This window comes from Sinocyclocheilus grahami, unplaced genomic scaffold, assembly GCF_001515645.1.
Source record: "Sinocyclocheilus grahami isolate Dianchi unplaced genomic scaffold, SAMN03320097.WGS_v1.1 scaffold218.1, whole genome shotgun sequence".
NCBI classification, from domain to species: domain Eukaryota; kingdom Metazoa; phylum Chordata; class Actinopteri; order Cypriniformes; family Cyprinidae; genus Sinocyclocheilus; species Sinocyclocheilus grahami.
This window is the reverse complement of record NW_015505397.1, coordinates 331595-355230: the sequence shown is the minus strand read 5'-3', so window position 1 is coordinate 355230 and position 23636 is coordinate 331595. Positions and strand designations below refer to the sequence as shown.

The window sequence follows — 23636 nt, the reverse complement described above, 5'->3', positions numbered from 1 at the left end:
TACCTAAAACGGCTCGTTCTAACACGCCCCCACATGTCTACATCACGATGTGGGAAGATTTGCATAACTCCACCCAAATTGTTCACGCAAAGAAAGGTGGCAAAACTTTCATTCTCACTGTAGTATTGTTGCCGCCATGCCGTGGAGACGCTGTGTGTGGGGTCGTCACATGTGGTTGCTGCAAGCCCTCCAGACGCTCCTTCTTCGAATCCGCCAGCCGCGCCTTTCTCAAGCCCACCGACCTCCGCTCACTCTTATAATCCGTAATTATGTCCCCACTGGATGCAACAAATGCCTCATTATAATGGGTTTTAATGTTTTTGTCTCGTCGCTCCGCCCAGACAGGGCATCATCACAGTATGTGAGGGGCGTAACATTTCCATCATACGCTTGAGGTATTCGGCCAATCACAACTCACTGGATAGCTGGCCAATCACAGCACACCTCGCTTTTCAGACCGATGAGCTTTGTAAAAATCGATGTGTTTCAGAAAGGCGGGGCATAGAGGAGAAACAATAATGTATCGTATGTGGAAAATAATGTTTTTTTAACCTTAAACCGCATAAACACATTTCATTACACCAAATACACAAAATAATGTTCTTTTTAGCAACATCATATGAACCCTTTAAACTATATTTTTAAATGGAGAAATGTAGCATTACATCAGTTGCTCACCAGTGGATCCTCTGCAGTGAATGGGTGCCGTCAGAATGAGAGTCCAAACAGCTGATAAAAACATCACAATAATCCACACCACTCCAGTCCATCAATTAACATCTTGTGAAGTAAAAGGCTGTGTGTTTGTAAGAAACAAATGTGTTATAACAAATAATGTGTTTTTTGAACCTTAAACCACATAAATATTTCATTACACCAAATACTGTTCTTTTTAGCAGCATATTATGACCCCTTTAAGTAAAAAATAATTTTTCACTTCATGGACTGGAGTCGTGTGAATTACTTGTGGATTATTGTGATGTTTTTATCAGCTGTTCGGACTCATTCTGACGGCACCCATTCACTGCAGACGATCCATTGGTGAGCAAGTGATGTAATACTACATTTCTCTAAATCTGTTCCCATGAACAAACAAACTCATCTGCATCTTGGATAGCCTGAAGATTAGTAAATTTTCATTTTTGGTTGAACTATTCCTTTAAGAGTGTTTAATACAAACATTTTTTCTAGTATTATTATTTTTCTGTAATTATTAATTTTCTATAATCTTTTTAAAATGACTTTCAATCCATAAATTTAACCACTGATGGTTAAATTAAACCGGTCTAATTTTGCAAACGGATACTAATGCAACATTTCACAGAGTCATTTTCCTTTGTTCATTACATAATAAAAGTCATCAGTGCTTTATTTTGGAAGATGTATCTTAGCACATTTCTTTCAGTCATGACTGAGGTTACAAGGTTTGTTGTGCTTTGGACAACTCGCGTTAACAAAGTGAATGTGCATGAAAAGACTCAAAATGCTCAGATTTTCCATAACTTGATTTTTATTACATAATATTACACAATACTGCTTTCATGACAATAAGTAACTGCAGGTCACAGACAGAAGCCTACAGAAATTGGAACTCTCCAGCAAGAGAATAACAAGGACAGATTCACTCCTTTTGCGAAATGCAGGATGAAAGTGGAAACGGTGTTAGTTTGTGCATGAATTAACAGTTAATTAGAATCACAGTGAGGTGAAGTCAGTTATTTTCACAGTTCGACAGAGGTCATGTGGCAGGAGCAGGAGATTCATTCACATTCAAATGACAAAAGTGCATTTCATAGCGGAGATGAACTGATGCTTTAAATCAATGTGAGCAATTTTAAAAACATTTTTATATATTTTAATGCATCAGTGATTTAAAATTTCTCATTTGTACTGGTCCAAATGTCTTCTGAATTCTGCCCCATTTAAATCCTGTTTTAAAGCTCTTTAAACAACTGAAAATTAATACTGAAATCCTTCAGGATTTTTTTAAAGCCTGAACAGGCTTAATTTAAAGCTAATTTACTTAGTACAAAAGCAACTGTTAAAAATCACAAATATAGAATAGAAACCAATTACAGGTGACGGGACAAACAAAAGCAGAGCGATACATGACAAAACAAACCAGAACGATCATTGCACGATAAAACTTCTGCTATAATAATGTGATATGCAACTATTTACAGGTTTAGAAGCTCAACTACATCTGATTACATGCAAGCGTCCAGACTCATTCAGTCATGTGATTAAAGATCAGGATGAAAAGGCCAAGCCTGTCCTTAAACAACAGGTTCTAGTTTCCTCTCAATGTACATGCTTAGAATTTGTTTTTTAAACGTTCTAGAACATCATGTTATGCCTGAGCGTTTCTCCAGACTAAAAGTTCTCTCCATTTTTTCTCCATCTTCATTTGATATAAAGCATAGCGATCAAGAAACGAAAATTTTACTTTTACTGCATTCCAAAATTAACATAACAGGGCCTCGTTTATAAAACGCAAGCAAACATTTTTAACCTTCAATGATTTTACAGAGAAAAAAAATAATAATCTAAGAATTTTTGAAAATTAATTTAAAGCTATGACTTATATAATGACTCATAAGAATGGTTTAACTAAATTCAAACATACATTTTTGTAAATATAATTTCACACAATTTAATGCATGCTGGCTGTTTTCATTGAATTCAGCACGCGATGCATAAAACATTTGCAAAACAGTAAATTAATGCAAATTGATGCACTGAATTAAATTTAATAATTTACATGATTCAATTCAACGGTTTACATGATTTCTTGAATTTTAATTCAGTGCATAAATTTACATAAAAATATGCAAACGTATTTGTTTTATTAATTGAATGCTATTATTTATAAGAATGGTTTATCTAAATTCAAATGTATCAATTCAATTATTAAGTAAATAAAATTTCATATGAATTTTTTATTCAATGCAACAATTTAATGCATACTGAATGTTTTCTTTTAATTTAACACACAATGCCTAAAAAGATTTATAAAACAGTAAATTGATGCACTAAATTAAATTCAATAATTTACATGATTAATTCAACAGTTTAGTGAATTCTTGAATGCTTCATTTTAATTCAGTGCCTCAACTTACAAGCATTTACAAATGTTGTTTGCATTGTGCATTCAATCCATTTTATGAATGTTTCATTTATCTCAATGTGACAATTCATGTACAAATGCCAAATTCGCTCTGCTTGAGTTTCATGAACGAAGCCCAGTGATTGTACATGCTTATTCTGGCCTGACAGCAAAAAAACATTTTTGGAGAATAAAAGAGAACAAAAATTCCTGCTTTATGTGGTAAAGGCCATTATTGTGCTAAATTAATCGGCTACATTTTTGACTGCATCTCTCATTATGGTTTGAATGACTAAGATAAGCCAGCGCTGTACCACTTGTGTAGCTTCTGGCGACCAAACATCTGACAGAATATAACTATGGCGCTATCCTCGCAAAACACCACAACAAACACATGCAACGCTGTCTTCGAACAAATGATGCATCTGTTCACTTCAGTAAGGCAATGACCTACTTAAAAACGGTAAAGCTGATTTTTAACACACAGAAACATGGCTTTGAACCAAAGCTAAGAGACTGTTTCCATCTGAGGGGTTGAAGTGAATCTGAGCAGAGCTATGAGTTGGATTCTTCACCGAAAGGACACTTCTTACTCCCGAATACACAGAATATATCCAGCTATAGCACATGTGCAAGAAAGCATTAGTGATGTACACTGTATTGTGGGATATTTCAGTGTGCAAATCAAATATTTTTAGTTTGATGTTTCATTCTTTGATCTGTATGAGCCGAAGCATGCCATATCCCATAATCCTCTATTCCAGACCTGCTAGTTGACGCATTCAACCCATCAAAACCCCTATGCTAGAGTGAAACGTGGTTATTACATCTAAACTCCAGAGGTTACAGGTATAGAATTAAACACTATTTGTTTGACTATGACACAGAAGTATCAAACTCCTATAGATAATAACCGGACATACATACACATATTCTTGTTTTGCATTTGTGTGTTTGTGTTCATGCATGTTTTTATGAGCATGTCAGTGTGTGTTCAGAGAGAAATCGTGATCGCTTGACGTACTTGTCTGTCTTTCCACGGCTCTCAGTGACTTGCATGCCGTTATTTTGCTCTGGATGTCATGTTTTTTCTCAAAGTAGTCGACCAGCGATGTTTCCGTCAGGAACGATGCTAAAACCTGCTCAAAGGTGATCGACCAATCGGCATCTGGCACACTGCCCCGCCTCCGATCCACCATGTCTCCGCTTGCGCAGCCAATCAGCACCGTGTCATCGGCGATGTCTTCGCACTGCAGTGAACCAGCACTCACTACAGAGTAGGACGAAACGGACGTGTCGTCTTTGGCCTCTTCGTCAGAGCCGGCCGCTGTTGCAGGTGGCGTCTCCAGCTGCGCCTCCGCCAGGGCCTTGGAGACCAAGGACTGTCCTGATCCTCCCTCCCCGGACGAATCCTCCCTCTCCGGCTGCAGAGCGTCGACTGCTGAGGGCAGCTGGACTTCGGTTTTCTGGCTGCCATTGTTGGTGAATTTCTTGCCCACTTCTCCGATGCGCAGCAGGAGACTCGCCACCGTGGCGATGCCGTGATATAGCTCCTGCTCCATGGGATCTTCACTGAACATGTTGTAGAGAGTCTTACACATCTCAATGAACTGCTCCTGTAATTGAATGACCACACAAAAATGTGTTGTAGTCTTAATTCTTATGTTCTGTTCCAATAGGTTGAAAAAGCACTGCAATACTAGGATGCTACTTAATAACTTAATCCTGATTTGATATGATTTTAAATCAAATTAAAATGTGTTGTGTACACATGTATACACACACACACACAACCCAATGAATTAAATTTTTTGAAGGTTTATATATATATATATATATAAATATATATATATATATTTATATATATATATATATATATATATAGATCTAATACTCAATCCTTCATACAGTGCATTTCGTAAATAACGTTACAGTTTAATAATTGTTAAAATGATTTAAGAGCAAAATAATGTTAATCTCAAAGTATGATATATTTTTTTTAGCATTTATAATATAAGTTAATAAATTAATAAATTACTAGTGCTGTCAAACGATTAATCGCATCTAAAATAAAAGTTTTTGTTTACATAATATATGTACATATGCTGTTTATATTTATTGTGTATATATAAATACACACATGCATGTATATATTTCAGAAATCTTTATATATTAAATATATTTAATATATACAGTGGGGCAAAAAAGTATTTAGTCAGCCACCAATTGTGCAAGTTCTCCCACTTAAAAAGATGAGAGAGGCCTGTAATTTTCATCATAGGTATACCTCAACTATGAGAGACAAAATGAGAAAAAAAATCCAGAAAATCACATTGTAGGATTTTTAAAGAATTAATTGGTAAATTCCTCGGTAAAATAAGTATTTGGTCACCTACAAACAAGCAAGATTTCTGGCCCTCACAGACCTGTAACTTCTTCTTTAAGAGGCTCCTCTGTCCTCCACTCATTACCTGTATTAATGGCATCTGTTTGAACTCATTATCAGTATAAAAGACACCTGTCCACAACCTCAAACAGCCACACTCCAAACTCCACCATGGCCAAGACCAAAATTGTAGACCTCCACCAGGCTGGGAAGACTGAATCTGCAATAGGAAAGCAGCTTGGTGTGAAGAAATCAACTGTGGGAGCAATTATTAGAAAAAGGAAGACATACAAGACCACTGATAATCTCCCTCGATCTGGGGCTCCACGCAAGATCTCACCCCGTGGGGTCAAAATGATCACAAGAACTGTGAGCAAAAATCCCAGAACCACACGGAGGGACCTAGTGAATGACCTGCAGAGAGCTGGGACCAAAGTAACAAAGGCTACCATCAGTAACACACTGCACCGCCAGGGACTCAAATCCTGCAGTGCCAGACGTGTCCCCCTGCTTAAGCCAGTACATGTCCAGGCCCGTCTGAAGTTTGCTAGAGAGCATTTGGATGATCCAGAAGAGGATTGGGAGAATGTCATATGGTCAGATGAAACCAAAATAGAACTTTTTGGTAAAAACTCAACTTGAGGAGAAAGAATGCTGAGTTGCATCCAAAGAACACCATACCTACTGTGAAGCATGGGGGTGGAAATATCATGCTTTGGGGCTGTTTTTCTGCAAAGGGACCAGGACGACTGATCCGTGTAAACGAAAGAATGAATGGGGCCATGTATCGTGAGATTTTGAGTGAAAACCTCCTTCCATCAGCAAGGGCATTGAAGATGAAACGTGGCTGGGTCTTTCAGCATGACAATGATCCCAAACACACCGCCCGGGCAATGAAGGAGTGGCTTCGTAGGAAGCATTTCAAGGTCCTGGAGTGGCCTAGCCGGTCTCCAGATCTCAACCCCATAGAAAATCTTTGGAGGGAGTTACTGCATTTAGTGCTTTACTGCTCTAGAGGAGATCTGCATGGAGGAATGGGCCAAAATACCAGCAACAGTGTGTGAAAACCTTGTGAAGACTTACAGAAAACGTTTGACCTCTGTCATTGCCAACAAAGGGTATATAACAAAGTATTGAGATGAAATTTTGTTATTGACCAAATACTTATTTTCCACCATAATTTGCAAATCAATTCTTTAAAAATCCTACAATGTGATTTTCTGGATTTTTTTTTCTCATTTTGTCTCTCATAGTTGAGGTATACCTATGATGAAAATTACAGGCCTCTCTCATCTTTTTAAGTGGGAGAACTTGCACAATTGGTGGCTGACTAAATACTTTTTTTCCCCACTGTACGTAAACATGTAAATATTTTCAAAATATATACTGTATGTGTGCGTATTTATATATACATAATATACACAGAACACACAACATATATTATGCAAACAAAAACTTCTATTTTGTATGCGATTAATCGTTTGACAGCACAAGTAATTAATAATCCAATAAAAGGAGTGATACACATGTTAATTAGTTAAATAGGAAAATATTATGCATGTAAACCTCTGAATCTGAATACTTAATTTTAACCGTGTAACCGCGGGGCATAGATGTAATGCACAAAAAAAAATTCAATTGCAATGTTTAGGGTACATATAAAAAGTACTTTCAGAATCCACAATCTGGCTGGATTTATTAGAATAATAATATTAATTATATAATATAATATTAATAATAATGTATCCACTTTCAAATTTAAATGTACTTTTTATTATAGAACAAGAACAGCTTTGGATTTTTGGGTTTTAACTCTACACATTAGAATTTCATTTAATTGTGATTTTCCAAAGAATCGAATGCACATCAACATTTTTTCAGGTTTCTGTGCAATGCTTCATTCATTGCAATTCATAAATCACTTTACGGTTCACGCCGAGGGTAAATCAAACATGCAGTTATGACATTGAAAACAGATCTGATTATTCACACTGAAATCTCTGCACAAACATCAGATATGCATCTGCTTATTTGTCAGTAGAAAATCTGATTTAGGCCACATTCAGTTTCAATGTGAACATACAGTAGCCTAAATTTCTTTCCCAAAAAATGAGAGCGAGATCAGTGTATACTGGTCACCTGATTCATCCGAGGCAGATCTTTGATACTCTCCTTCTTTGGCTCTTTTTCTTTGGCCCACATTCTCAGATAGTACTTATAGTCCTTCGGCTTCTCCTCTGAAAAACACACGACATTGCCATTAAAGAAATAACCAGATTAAACCGATTCCTTAGCGGAGTCATCAAAAGCCGAGTATTATCACCTTTTCTCTCATCTGTGTCTCCGGCCGCTGATGCGTCTCCTGCCTCCTTCAGCCCCTCACCTGTTACAACATTAATGTTGCATTAATAAAACGACATTTAACCATTAACCACTTAAAAGAGTTCACCAGAAAGGTTTCATGACATCAAACCCTTGGTTAAAAATGAAAAGAACACCACAAAGGTAAGATGATATCATGTGAAAGACAGATGGTGAAAAAGACTGGAAAACACCAAAACCAACAGAGGAGGTAAATGAGAAAAATCTGCACTGACGGCATCGTCTGATGCCCAAAACACCAGAGAGACAGAGAATGCACTCGAAATGATAGACAGACACAAACCTGAGGTCACTTCCTGTGCCAGGAAGTCCAGATGAGACAGGAAGGGAGGATCTGATCAGATGAGAATGAAAGAAAGAGAGAGAACGAGAGAAAGAAAGTGTTAAGAGTTAAAAGAGAATATTGATAAGAGAGGGGGGGGGGGGGGGGGGGGGGGGGGTAAAATGAGGAAAATAAGAGTGCAGAAGATTAATAATTAGTTATCAGTCAGTAAGCCTGGACCAAACCATCCATAGGCACATGCAGGGAGATCAGAAAAGTCAAAGCATGTTCATTAAAAATAAACCATTCAGAAAACTAAAAGAGAGTATTAATAACAATTACATTTGTCTGGATTTGTTTGGAATAAATAGAACATTCTCTCATATACTGCTGAAGAAATAAAAGTGAAGCTCTATCAGTAGTACTGTAATTCAGCCCTCCAAAGCAAAAACTGCTTACAGAAAGACACTTGGACACAACAGATATAAAATATAGAACAGATAATAAAATTTAAATTCAAAAACAAACACACCTCTAGGCATGTAGTTTTGGCTTTTAAAGTCAGCATGAAACTTTTCAACTGTACTATATATTTACAACATAATACTACAATTATTTTTTTAAATCGTTATCAAACAAGAAAAACCATTCATATAATATATATATATATATTTATATATATATACACACAATTTATTTCAACATCTGACAATTCAAATCAAATGCCCTATTTTTATATATATATTTCTTTCAAATATAATACATAATTATATATATATATATATATATATATACAGTTACATTTCCATCTAATATATATATATATATATATATATATATATATATATATTTATTGTTACCAAGATCTGACTAACTGACCAACTATAATGTACACAAAAACACCAACTAATGTTTTCTCTTTAGTTTTAATAAAGCAGTAAGGTGTTAGGAAGAACACAGATCAGAATAAAACACATTTACAAACAAAATAAGTCAAATTAAAAACAAATGAACGGACAAAAAATATTATGTAATAATGATGATACATTAAGTATTTATTAAATATTAATACATAATTAATTAATGAATAAAATGTTTGGTGGTAACATCTATAATGTACACAAATACACTGACAGCAAGTGGTTCCTTTAGTTTAGGAGACAGATCAGATAAAACACCTTTCGATGCAAAATAAATTAAATAATAAATAAATATAAAAAAAAAACAAATAAAATATGTAATAATAATAACAATAATAAATTATTTAAAGGGGTCCTATTATGCCTTATCACTTTTTTAATTTTAGTCAGTGTGTAGTGTGTATGTTTGGGCATAAAAAAGATCTAGAAAGTTACAGATCTCAAAGTCCACTCCAAAGGGAGATATTTTGTTTTTTAAAAATCCCTTTTCAAGAACTACAGCAAACGGCTCGTTTGGACTACAGCGTTGGTTTTCCGGGCTTTGTGATATCACAAAGCGGCTCATTGGAATATCATTACAAATAATTCCCGCCTACAGAAATTCGAATGGTTGGGGGGTGGGGAGGGGCGAGGTCGTGGTTAGAACGCTTGGTTAAGTGAGTGCATGAGACGAGACGACGAAGAAGAAAAGCTGCTGTGCTGTAGCCTCACATTTTTGGCATGTCTAGAACAGCGGTTCTCATTTCCAGTCCTCGCGTACCCCCGCTCTGTACATTTTGTGTGTTTCTCTTATTGCTTCATACGTTTGTTATATTTGACTGTAAGTGCCCTGCGAAGTGGACATTACCGGATATTCCGCCATGATTCCAGTTTGAAGGGAGCGTATATGTTCCATACAAAGGGCATTTAAGTGTGCGAGACGTGAATTTAAATTGTATTTATTTACAGAGGTATATTATGTCCCACTTCATGCTTCTCTAGTAAGTTTTGTTTGTGTGTGAAGACGCTGCAGGCAGCGGCGCAGATAATGTATTTGAATTTTAAAGACGTGGCGCGACGCTGCGCTTCTTGTCCGGTGCGCGGACCGCCTGAAACGCTGGTTTTTTTTCACCTCCGTGCCCAAACGTCTTTGTTCGGGCTTTCGAAAGCGGATGATGTCAGGAAACAGTGGTTGCAATTTACTTTTTAACTCTGTTCCTGAGCATTATAACCCCAATTTGCTATTGTGTGCTGCGCATTTTACTGAGGACAGCTTCCACATCACGAGTGAGAAGTGCTGGATTCCCAAAAGCTTTTGTTGAAAGACGGAGCAAGGGGCGGGGCAGCACTAAAACACCGTCTAAGCTGTTCGCCAATCACAACGCACTGGGACAGCTAACCAATCACAACACATTTTGTTTTTCGGAAGGCGGACCTTCATCAAAGCCGGAACTAATCGAGCCGTTTGTGCCAGGATGGGGAGAAAGGTATTTTAATAATGTAAATTATGTGAAAAATAATGCGTTTTTCGAACCACCAAGCATGAGAGCATGTTCTAGTACACCCCCAAAACAAAATCAAGACTTTGTAAAAGAGCATAATAGGACCCCTTTAATATTATTAAATTAATATTTAATAATAATACTAAATAAACAACTAAATAAATAAAACAAACAAACGTACGCATTTATCTTACCTTAAAAAGAACATACAATTCTTCCAACTCCTCAATACTGAAAGCGGACTCTGTCATGATCGCTCTCACCTAAATATTACACAATAAAGCATAAATGATCACATGTGGAGATTTTAAATTGTGAAATAAGACCTTTTGATGAACACACACTTACCACACTCCTCTTGGCTGTGTCTTCTAGTGACTGTATGACCTTTAACCTTTGTTTGAACCTCATCTGCTCTATGACATCGGCACGCAGGCTTCCAAACTTCTACAAAAAAAACGTACGCAGTTAAAAAGAATCATACTGGCATTGGTGCTCCTCCAGGTCCCTCTTGCTCCGCCCCCTCACCTCATAGGACGCTTTAATGAGCTCAAAGACATCAATCTCAGGCGGAGGGTTGTTGCCACTGGTCAACAGGGCATGAAGGTGGGGAATGGGTGGAGAAACGGTCTGCTTATTTACAACATTATCCAAATATCTGCAGGACCGAGAAACAGATATCAGAGCACAAACCTTATTTAGTGCATGTTCTCAAAGCTCAGACAGTAGAAAGAGGATAAAAAACGTAACCCTGTAAAGCCTAAAGTTCGCCCTTTTTTTTTTTTTAAGTAACATATCTGGTCCATTAGGGTTTTATGGCTCAGTCTGATAGTGAGAATATGGAGAAAAAAAACAGCTCAATCTTATTCATAGGCCCAAAATGAGCAAAAAATAAATAAAGACATTTTTCGGTGCATATGCTGGTATTTATATGACCAAAAAGTAAGATGAAATTCTGATTCTTGTAATGTAAATCAATGAGATCTTTATAACAGTATAGATAAATGATATAAATATCAGTCGTCAAAAATGGCTGTCCACCAACGTTTACCATCCAACCTGACAGAACTGGAGAGGATCTGCCAGGAGGAATGGCAGAGGATCCCCAACTCCAGGTGTGAAAAACTTGTTGCATCTTTCCCAAAAAGACTCATGGCTGTATTAGATCAAAAGGGTGCTTCTACTAAATACTGAGCAAAGGGTCTGAATACTTAGGACCATGTGATATTTCAGTTTTTATTTTTTAATAAATCTGCAAAAATGTCAACAATTCTGTGTTTTTCTGTCAATATGGGGTGCTGTGTGTACATTAATGAGGAAAAAAAATAACTTAAATGATTTTAGCAAATGGCTGCAATATAACAAAGAGTGAAAAATTTAAGGGGGTCTGAATACTTTCCGTACCCACTGTATATATATATATATATAAATCTTATGCTGTTGTTTTTTTCTTGGCTTCTTCTGCCACCAAGACAAGCGTATAGGCCTAAGCAATTCTCAATGTGATTCTTTTGATTTTATAATATGATCTCAAATCTAGAAAGACAACAAGACAACATGACCAGACCAAGAATAACACAAAACACAAACCCATAAATCAATCGTGACAAGACATTCTGTTGTTCACATGGTTTCATGGTCACACTAGGTAGTTCGGGCCACAATAAAATCTCATTGGTTCAAATGGTCATAACTCCACACAGAGCTGCAAAGAGTAAACCAATGGTATTCATAGATAAGTGTGGGTTAAGTTTCAAAATACTTTTTGGGCTGACTGTAGCTGCATACTCAACATCAGAGTGATGTGTGTGTGTGTGTGTGTGTACCTGGCAGTATCCGATGCTGGGGTTTCTGCAAGCGTAGGCGGTCAGGACGCGTCTCAGGGCAGCGATGCCCATCTCGTTCTGGAAGGCATGATGTTCAGGCATGGAGCGGTGCAGGTCTCTCTCAATCTCCTCCGTCGCTAGAGTACATTTACCCATCGCCTGCTCAACCAAACTGCCATAGTAACCCGGGTGTGTAGCCATCTCATTCTGAGCACCTGAAAAATAACAGGGTTTAAAAGTCATGTGATGGTAATGAGGAGCAGAGCAGCTCCATGACAACAGCGGATGGTCTGTTTTACTCTGACAGTGTGTGAGATCTCACACAGATGTGTAAACATGACGGTCACACACATGCAGCGGAAGTCAACACACATCCACACACGCACACACACACACACGTGAGGACAAGCATACTAATACTCATGTTAACTGTGCACAGTACGCAAATGTTCTTTATGCACTGCACCCCCAAGTGATGTACCGCATTTGCTAAAATGTGCAGGATATAAACAGTGCACACAAAGCAGTTTTTTTAATGGTGACCTGCTCAGAGACTGCAGATGAAAATATAGTCTCTGGCTAACTATTGGCTAACTCTGGTAAACAGCATCAAATGGAAACATTTATGTTTAATTTTTTACATGGTCCCTTGCAAAAAAATAAATACAATTACAATGTGACAAATGAATCTGAATAAACTCAACTTTTAACATCTTTTTCTAGACAAAATGGATGAAAAATGCAAAATTACTCTATTCAAATTTGAATCAAAAAACAAAACAAACATGTGACTGGAATGTCGTACTAGTCTCATCACTGGTAGCTAAAAAAAAACTTTTTTTGTTAATTGAAACAAATTAAATTAAATTAAATTAGAAAAAAGGTAGACAAAAATATTTTAAAGAAATATTGCTTTGACAACTAACTGAAATAAAATAAGTTTAAGTTGAAATTACTAAAACAAACTGGACAAAAATTGAAAGAGTTAAATAGAAAACATTGTTTATTGAAATAACTTTTAAACATAAATATATATATATATATATATTAAAAACAAAACTAACAAAATTACTAAAATGTAAACTAAAATAAAAAAAATTTATTGTATATGTATATTTTTAATGTATATTTTTATTCCTTAGTTACTTGTTCTATTTTTCTATTTTTTATTATCTGTGTTTTTGTTCTGTCACTGTCATTCTGTTACACTGTGGAGCTTCTGTCATGAAAACAAATTCCTCGTATGTGTAAACATACCTGGCAATAAAACTCATTCTGATCTTAAATCTAAAATCATCAAACGCATTTTACAAATAAGTAAAATTACCAATAAGTGAAGCTTGCCAATAAAACATGTGAAATAAGAATTCAAGAATTCAAAATATTAATAAATATTATAATTGTATAAAACACTGTGTAGCACATTATTGTTTGAAATGACTGTTGTATATTGCATACACTTTTTAAAAGACAAATCTATATGCAGTATGTACTGTGCTGATTGCAGTATACTAGTATTCCAATCCAAACATACACACTTTGATTCTTTGCAGTTAAGGACAGAACAGAAAACCTTCTGAAACACACTGTCAGTGGTCTTGGTGAGCAGCGCCCCTGGTGCTTGGAGGACTCATTACCTGAGAACAGCAGCCACAGTTCTCCTCTCAAACTCTCTGGTATCCCGTTCAGAACCAGCTCTCTGCTCTTAGATGTGCGGTACATACACACTCCGCGGCCAAACTCAAAGAAATGGATGTTCCATGATTCCTCTTTCATCTTCTCTCTCGTCTGGAGGAGGAGAAAGAGCAAGGGCAACATAAAACCAAGGAAACACCAGGCAACTAATGTCTTACATAGTAGTGATAGTTTAAATTACATCTTCTGTCTGTTTGGAACGGTGTTAATTTAGTATCATTGATATGTTATTATAGTTTTGTTATTGTTTCTGTTTTCACTTTCATTTTAGTTAAAAAAAATGTATTTCCTTTTTATTATTTTAATACGATTTTATAGATGTCTACAGTATTTATTAATTTTTATTTAATAGTTTGTTTATTTCGTTTTAGTTATTTTAGTACTTTAACTAAACGGAAATGTTGCCTTGGCAACTAGCTGAAATAAAACATGTTTGATTTTATATTTTATTCTATTTCTGTTGAAAATTATTTTATTTCAAGTAACACATTTTTTATTATTTTATTTTTAGTTAACAATAATAACATTTGTTTGTGTCAGCAAGTTCCTGTTTGTTTGTTTAAAAAAATATTGTACTTTTAGCCAGAAAGAACACATTAAATTGCTGCATAGCTGTGTAATAATCAAATAAAATGACTTTAAAATCCTTTTATGCATAATTGTTTAAACCACTTCACATGGGGGCTGATGGACGTGAGAGGGGTGTGTCTCACCGCTTTGGGCCCCAGCTCCTCCGGGACGTCCTGCTGGTAGATTTGCAGTAGGCCCTTCTTGGCAGTGGCCAGATTGGGGCTGTAGTGTTGGTTTTGGGGCATCTCTCCGAGCCCCAGGACAGGAGGAGACGGGGGCAGAGAGGGTGGCGTACTCGGGCTGGGATTCTCCTGAAAGCAATGACAAATGTGGAAATGAGTTACACTACAATGGGGCAAAAGTCTATAAGCATGAAAGTAAATACTCTAGTTAACAAGTTTAAGGTCAGTAACACTTTTGTTTTTGAACTAAATGAATACTTTTATTCAGCAAGGATGCATTAAATTGCTTCAAAGTGACAGTAAATACTTTTATAATTTTATAACAGTTTTCTATTTCAGATAAATGCTGTTTAAAGCACAACAGTTTTCATCATTGATGATAATCAGAAATGTTTCTTGAGCAGCAAATCAGCATATTAGAATGATTTCTGAAGGATCGTGTGACACTGAAGACTGGAGTAATGATGCTGAAAATTCAGCTTCGCATCATAGAAATAAATCCCATTTTACAATATATTCACATAGAAAACAGTTCTTTGAAATAGTAATAATATTTCACAATATTACTGTTTTTACTGTATTTTTGACTTCTTTCAAAAACATTTTTAAAAAATCGTACTGATCCCAAACGTTTCATCAACAGTGTATATAAAATTGAAATACTATACTATTCTGATAAGTTCTGACTCACAGATTGCGTGATCAGGCCACATGGCCTCTCAGGCGTGCGCTGCAGGAAGTCAGAGATGCGCTGTACCAGGAAGTCACGGTCTTTGAGGTTGGCAAACAGGAAGGTCATCTTGTTTTTAGTGCTGATCGACAGTGGACTCGGCAAAACACTGCTGCTGTCCGCTTTCTCCACTATAGTCACCTACAGAGAGAAAATGAGAGAGAGGAAGTGTCTGTCAAGCTGTTGTGACTATAGGTGTGTGTGTGTGTGTTTGCTTGTTTGTTTTTAACGCTATGCCAGCTTCTGTGGCTGTTTTCATGGTGAGAAAAATGTATGGCTAAATTGTATCAGATAAAAACTGTATTTGGCTTAACTCTGTTAAAAACCTCTTCAAAAGAGTTAACTGAATTAAAAAAAAGTCTTCTCACAGGGTTAAAACCAGCACAATCTAATAAAACATGCTTCAGGGACAGTGAAAGCATGTGCATTTACCTCTCTCAGTGGAATGATAAGTTGACACAGATCTTCCTCTCGACTGGCAAAGCAGATGTAGTTATTAGAAACAAACATTTGGCCGACGACATGCATCTTAGCGAACGGCGTCCATAGCGTACAGTCGGTGTGTCCATCCAAACGCTCGTCCTGTGTGAGCCGGAATAGCGCTCTGTACCGCTCATTCTTTGCACGTGCGTCCAAGTCCCTGAAACATGTGAAAAGAAACTCAACTTGTAGTGATGGTAGCTACTGTTTAACTACTTTAAGTTATTAACCAACATCTATTTACTTATACTGACCCCTTAAAAAGGTATATTACACAAAATAAAACCAGACAATTCTGACAAACAGGACATTCTGTTTATACAATGAAATTCAAGACCTGGTCAAACATGCAAACTTCATCTCATCAGACCAGGATCACATGCAGTCTGCTCACCTCTTGAGTGCAGAGACGTTTTTCAGGGTCTTGCAGGGTTTGGGGAGCGAGCGATCGGCGGAGAAGCTCTCGTTGTCCAGCAGCTGTCTCATGGCGATGTTGGCCAGCTGCTCCATCAGTTTGAAGGTCTCGTTGATGTTGAGGAACATGGAGAAGAAGTGCTCGGTGTCACGTGTGCTCACGCGGATGCTCTCGGGGAAAACCAGCGTGGCATTCTTGTCCAACTGCGTGACGTCCGTCCACTGCACCACCAGCGAAACTACACGGACAGGAGATGAAAATAAAGATGAAAAAGATTTAGTAAGTCCAAATGAAAAACAAGAAAGAGGAAGAACAGATTTCATTAAGCATGGTGGAAGAAAAGAAGCATGCACTAACACAATTTCACACTAACTACAGAACACTTAATTCAATACGAAACAGAGCCCTTTTCACAGAGCATCCAAAATGAAGTCACTAAACAGCTACCTGAAATACTTCATTCTGATTGGTCAGTCTTGACATATTGTGGTTGAATAATTTGGTATAATGACCAATATCTCATCCATGTGCTACTTTAATGTCTCTTGTATGACTACATGATCTTTTTCTTTGCACATAATAAAAAGATTTCCATTCATGTGAATATACTTAATTATCTGGTAAGAAGAAAGGAGTAACAAACACTTTTTAATCATTTCAACTAGGGCTGCACAACTCAAAAATGCTATATAATATGTATCTATTTTTGCTTTTAAATACTATTTAATATAAGCTTTTGTTATATACATATACATTTGTGATATATATATATATATATATATAAACAGTTGTGGTCAATTTACATACACTTTGCAGTATCTGCAAAATGTTAATTATTTTACCAAAATAAGAGGGATCATACAAAATGCACATTGTTTTTTTTATTTAGTATTGACCTGAATAAGATATTTCACATAAAAGACATTTACATATAGTCCACAAGAGAAAATAATAGTTGAATTTATAAAAATTATCACGTGAGAAAATGATTTACATACGCTTGATTCTTAATACTGTGTTGTTACCTGGATGATCCACAGGTTTTTTTGTGATAGCTGTTCATGAGTCCCTTGTTTGTCCTGAACAGTTAAAATTGCCTGCTGTTCTTTAGAAAATCCTTCAGGTCCCACAAATTATTTTCCAGTATCTTTTGCATATTTGAACCCTTTCCAAGAATGACTGTATGATTTTGAGATCCATCTTTTCACACTGAGGACAACCAAGGGACTTACCTGCAACTATTATTTCTTTCTTGAGCATCAGTAAAATGTTTTCACCTTTTGTAATTATGTATGAGTCCCTCAATTGTCCTCAGAGTGAAAAGATGGATCTCAAAATCATACAGTCACTGTTGGAAAGGGTTCAAATATGAAGATTGAAGAAGATGAAGATATATATATATATATAGTAAAAAATATAAATACAAACAAGGAATTTTTTTTTAACTCATTAAAAAAAACATCCAAAAAAATTACGCTTGTTTGTTGTGGTTCTAGTTGTGTTCTATTTTCTTTTGTTGTACAAATTTAGTTCCACTGTACATTTTGAAGTATGCATCAAGCATGCATGTATCTCACCCTCTTTTCCCAGCAGAAAGGAGTAGAAGCAGAGGTGATTTACAGACAGGTAGATCCAGCCCTGCCGCGGGACTCTGCCCTTCCAGTAGCTGCAGGGGTAATAGTTCACCAGCTTCTCTTCCTCCGGCATTCCAAACAACTTACGCATCTTCAGCTCGGCTTCACGGAACTTCCCAGGATCCTCGTCTTCCTGAGGTTTGCCACTTTTATTCTCTTCAGCAATGATGCCCTACAAAGAACAACAAGTTGAAGTTTGGGGTTGGTAAGATTTTTTTTTTTGATGTTTTTGAAAGAAGTCTTTTCTGCTCACCAATCCTGCATTAGTATTGAAAAGAGTTTATGTTGAAAACAGTTTTTGCTGCTCTGTATTTTTGTGGAAACAAAGATTCATTTTATTTTTCAGGATTCTTTGATGAATATAAAGTTAAAAAAACAGCATTTATTTGAAATATAATTTTTTGTAATATTATAAAAGTCATTACTGTAACTTTTGATCAATTTAATGTTCCCTTGCTTAAAGTATTAATTTCTTTAAAAACACACACACATATATATATACACACACATCACCCTATATATATATCCCTATAATCATGATATGCATATATAGTTTCTTTTGCCTCAAACTCCAGCATGAAAATGCAGTGCGAGTCTCATATTCTGTATGTCAAAAAAGCAAGCACAACCAATATTCCCATTTCTCATCAGTATTATTTCCTTTTTTTAAATAAAAATGTTAAACTAGCAATGAACAAAAAGCAAGAGACAGTTGTAATACTTATTCCAAGAAACATTTAGACCTAGACTACGATTTGAGGAGCTACTATAATTAACTATCTGTGAAGAAATTAATTAATCCTAATTTAATGGTTTCAATATGTCTCTTTACTTTATAAAAATGAAATCAAATCGCACCTGTATTTTGCCCTTGACGAAGGTGGTAATGTCATCGTCGTTGTCAAAGATGGACAGAGTCTGGAGTGGGTTGATCGCACATCATTACAACACAAACACTTACCATATTATCGCAGACGATGCTGTATCGCACGCCCGACTCGACTTGAGTGGAAAATGAATCATCTGCGGTTGTGCGTGCAGCCGCACACTTTTTTACACATGAGCAAAGGTGTTTTTAGCAGTCTAACTTGCAGACGGCAGACCACTGATTCGTCAAACCTGCTTTCCTGCAGTCCGTGTTCTTCTGACTTCTGACTATTTTGTAGTAAGTAACGAATAAGCTTCGGGGAAATGTATCGGAGTAAAAGTATACATTTTAATTAGGAAATGTAGTGGAGTAAAAGTAAAAGTTGGCTGAAATTTAAAAACTCAAGTAAAGTACAGATACTCCCAAAAAATACTTAAAAGTACTGTAACGAAGTATTATTACTTCGTTACAATACACCACTGGAATTAAAGGGTTAGTTCACCCAAAAATTAAAATTAGGCGGCGTTTTACTCACCCCTGATGCATCCTAGATGTATATGACTTTCTTTTTTCAAATGAATCCAGTCGGAGTTATATGAAAAATTGTCTTTGATCTTTGAAGCTCTATCACTGTACTCAGCGGGTGTTGCATTGCTTCTGTCTAAAAGACGTGAAATAAAAAGCACCCATTCTTAATAAAAAGTGTCTCACACAGCTCCAGGGGGTGAACAAAGGCCTCCTGTAGTGAATCGATGTGTTTTTGTAAGAAAAATATCCATATTCAAAATGTAATAATCACTTGAATCTAGCTTGCGCTCACTGTTGTAACAGAAGCAGTTCCGGGGGAATTATGTATGAGGTCAGCTTTGCGCATGCTCTGCTCAGAAGTGACGCACGCGGAGAGATTGAAACAAAACTCACTAATTAGAAGTACAAAACGAGGATTTGTAATGAAGAATGTCAGAGGATTTCGATATAAGCCGAGAGGAGACTGGTTTTCCTTTGCTAAAGTAAGGAAACTTTGCTTCTTTTGATCCTGTAAACAAACGTTGGTTTTCACGAGACTCACCGGCGCATGCGCAACGCTGACCTCATACGTCATCCGCCCGGAGCTGCTTCTGTGTACAACTGCTGGCGCAAGATAGATTAAAGAGATTATTACGTTTTGAATATGGATATTTTTCTTACAAAAACGTATCGATTCGCTACAGGAGGCCTTTGTTCACCCCCCCGGAGCCGTGTGAGATTCTTTATTTAATGGAAAGGTGCTTTTTATTTCACGTCTTTTGGACAGAAGCAATGCAACACCCACTGACTGCAATGATAGAGCTTGAAAGATCAAAGACCATTTTTAATATAACTCCAACTGGATTCGTCTGAAAGAAGAAAGTCATATACACCTAGGATGCATCGGGGGTGAGTAAAACGCAGCCTAATTTTTATTTTTGGGTGAACTAACCCTTTAACTGTGTCAGAGCCTTTAATATGTCACTCAAATTCAGGGCGGCTGTTTAAAGGTCAGGTGAGGTTTACACAGGAGATACGGTCAATGTGACACAACACTGTCAGTCACTCTCCAGATTTTCATCACTGCAGGTGCAGGCGACGCTGAGATGATGGTAATAAATGAACGCGGGTAAAAGAACTACAGGTTAAGTCAAAGAGTAACTTTTTAGGAAAACATCAAGACAGTTTCCTTTGTTATCTGTCACCTGACTAAACAAACCCAGACTAATCAATTTGTCTGGAGAAAGACAAATCAACTACGTCTAATAACGAAAACCACTGAAAAAAAATATTTATATAATATATAATATTATATATTAAGCAAGCACCAACTAATGAAATATTTTGAAACTAAAATCATGCAGTTGTTGCTTTTTCATCATTGCTGGGATGTCTGCATTCTAAGCATGCGTGCACATCCCTATTTTGTGTACATTTCGGACCCGGATACCAAATGATGTTCTACAGACTTAAATACGGACCACAAGCAATATTCCAGAAGATCTGTGACTCTCCCGTCTGGTGCAGGATCCTGTACGGAGCCACGCGAGCACTCGAATCCAGCACCACATCCAACGTACCCACCAGCAAACCTGAGAGAAAAACAGAAAGAGAGAAAAGTTCACAGGTCACATCCACATGCGGTATGAAGAGAGAAAAAAAACCTCTTAGTCAATAACAGGCGTCAGAGCACAGTGGTTTCCTTCAGTTCTCATTGCTGACACACACATATTCACCCAGATAAACAGTCATGTGTGAGAGAGGAATGTAAGACAGGGCATGCCATTTGTCACACACATTTTGACTTCCTCCAACAGCGGTCACATGATCAGTTAATGTGTGATTCTGACAGAGACATAAACACTAACAGGCTTCTTCAAAAGGAATAAAGTGTTGTTGGAATATGTAATGCGTTATGTGTTAAGTATTACACAAGCATGACATTAACACAAATCACACCTAATAAGAGACTCACTGAAGTATGACAAAACACCCGTATGATGTAACTTCCAGACAACAAGGCGTTGCTGAGGTCTTCCAAACGTAATTGAGTTTATAGTCGGGTTCAGGGGTGAATGCCATCATTCTGCGATCTTGTGAGCCACTCGTCTTAAAAAGTGCCTGTTTTTGTCTGTTGTCTGTTTTTTAGGTGATATGGAAACGCATATGAACATCTTTCCCAGGAGGGAATAATATAAGCTAAGAAAGTAATATATTGTCATGACACACAAAACATATTAATAATTATTATTTTTCTAGTTTCATGCTATCTATATCTATATATATATATATATCTATATCTATATATATATAGATATAGATATATATATATAAAATGTATGTATTAGTGCTGTTAAATCGATTAATCATGATTAATCGCATCCAAAATAAATGTTTGTGTTGTTTACATAATATATGTATTATATATAGTATATATAGTATAGTATAGTATATTATAGTATAGTATTATAGTATAGTATTATAGTATATATATTACATAATATATGTATGTATGTATGTGTATATATATATATATACACACACACACACGTGTATATATTTAAGAAATAAATGTAATATATAACTATATGATGTAAATATTTCTTACATTTATACATGTATGTGTGTATTTATATAAACAGTACACATATATTCTGTAAACTCACTTTTCTTTGGGATGCGATTAATCGCGATTATTCGATTTGACAGCACTACATCTGGTTAAAGTATCTGAAGGGTAACAATTATATTGCTGTTGAAGATTTTAAAAAAGGAAATCTGTGATGAGTGTGTTTTATATGGCAAATATCGGGCACATAGAAATGTTAAATGTATCATTTCAACCATCTGTAATTTAACACACACACGTGTATATATTTAAGAAATAAATGTAATATATAACTATATGATGTAAATATTTCTTACATTTATACATGTATGTGTGTATTTATATAAACAGTACACATATATTATGTAAACTCACTTTTCTTTGGGATGCGATTAATCGCGATTATTCGATTTGACAGCACTACATCTGGTTAAAGTATCTGAAGGGTAACAATTATATTGCTGTTGAAGATTTAAAAAAAAGGAAATCTGTGATGAGTGTGTTTTATATGGCAAATATCGGGCACATAGAAATGTTAAATGTATCATTTCAACCATCTGTAATTTATTTATTACCGTTTCTTAACATTAGAATAATTGAATAAACTTGTATCTCACAGATCTGTCAGATACAAATAAAGATGACGCAAACACAGTCAGCATCAATGAAGAGATGCGACCAAAACAAACCCACCTAAGTTACATATTATAACAAGTTATAATGATTTAGCAGCAAGTATAGCGGTCTTGATAAACTATCGTTGATTGTGCATGAGAGCTCTGTCATGCACACGGGCCCGATCGTTCATATGTAGGTAGCATGCAGCTCATACCCGTGATGCCTCCTCCGCGCCCGTGTCCCTTCCTCCGCTGCAGGATGAAAAACGGATTGGCCCGCTCGCTCACCCACAGCGCGTTGGCCAGTAACACCTCCTCCGGGGTAATCCACATGGCTTCACGAGCACTCTCACTCTGTAGATGCGGTAAATGTGTGCGATTTAATCATGCCAGAATGAACGGGACTCAGCCGATGTTTGTCTGCATGAGTCGCCCAACTCTCTGCAGGCGAAACCAGCCACCGTGGAGCCTCAAGAGCGAGCGGAACTTCAAAATAAAAGTCTTTAGCACCGCCGATAATACCATTATTATTATTTATATCATATTTTATACCCTCCTGAGACCCAGCTATGGAGTTTTTGCCTCTGTAGAGGACATTATGTTTTAGTGATTTCTCTGAGACCTCACATGTCACAGTTTTAAGTCTGGGTGTCCTGTACAGAGCACATTCTATGGAGACAGATCAGCCTCAAAAATAACACATTTGCAAAACAAAATTCATAAATGCACAGCATAATTTACATTTACAAAATCCGATTCGTAAATTACAATTTCGTACAAGCACAGCGTTGAGCTTCTTGAGTCTGTTCAGTAAAGAGTGTCTTGATTGGTGGATTACAAGCTCACCGCGATTGGCTGAACGGAACATCCTCCAAAAAAAGATATTTATGAATCTTAACCTGCCAGGAAGGTCTCAAAAATACCACACACAAATTCAAAGCAGTCCACGCACATGTGAAGATTTGCA

General features: G+C 36.4%; 1 protein-coding gene across 1 annotated transcript; it reads right to left on the bottom strand.

The window, feature by feature from the left end:
- Nucleotides 1-1492: 1492 nt before the first annotated feature.
- Nucleotides 1493-23124, bottom strand: LOC107596367 (TBC1 domain family member 9B-like). Its single transcript, XM_016287091.1, has 18 exons — nt 22885-23124; nt 20914-21036; nt 19350-19379; nt 18928-19004; nt 18013-18241; nt 16415-16673; nt 15973-16180; nt 15502-15681; nt 14772-14939; nt 14001-14151; nt 12364-12578; nt 11066-11230; nt 10886-10984; nt 10732-10800; nt 8158-8212; nt 7816-7875; nt 7632-7729; nt 1493-4722 (listed from the first exon to the last, which is right to left on the bottom strand). The coding sequence occupies exons 1-18, from the start codon at nt 23000-23002 to the stop codon at nt 4090-4092; spliced, it is 2937 nt and encodes a 978-aa protein (XP_016142577.1). The 5' UTR covers nt 23003-23124; the 3' UTR covers nt 1493-4089.
- Nucleotides 23125-23636: the final 512 nt, after the last annotated feature.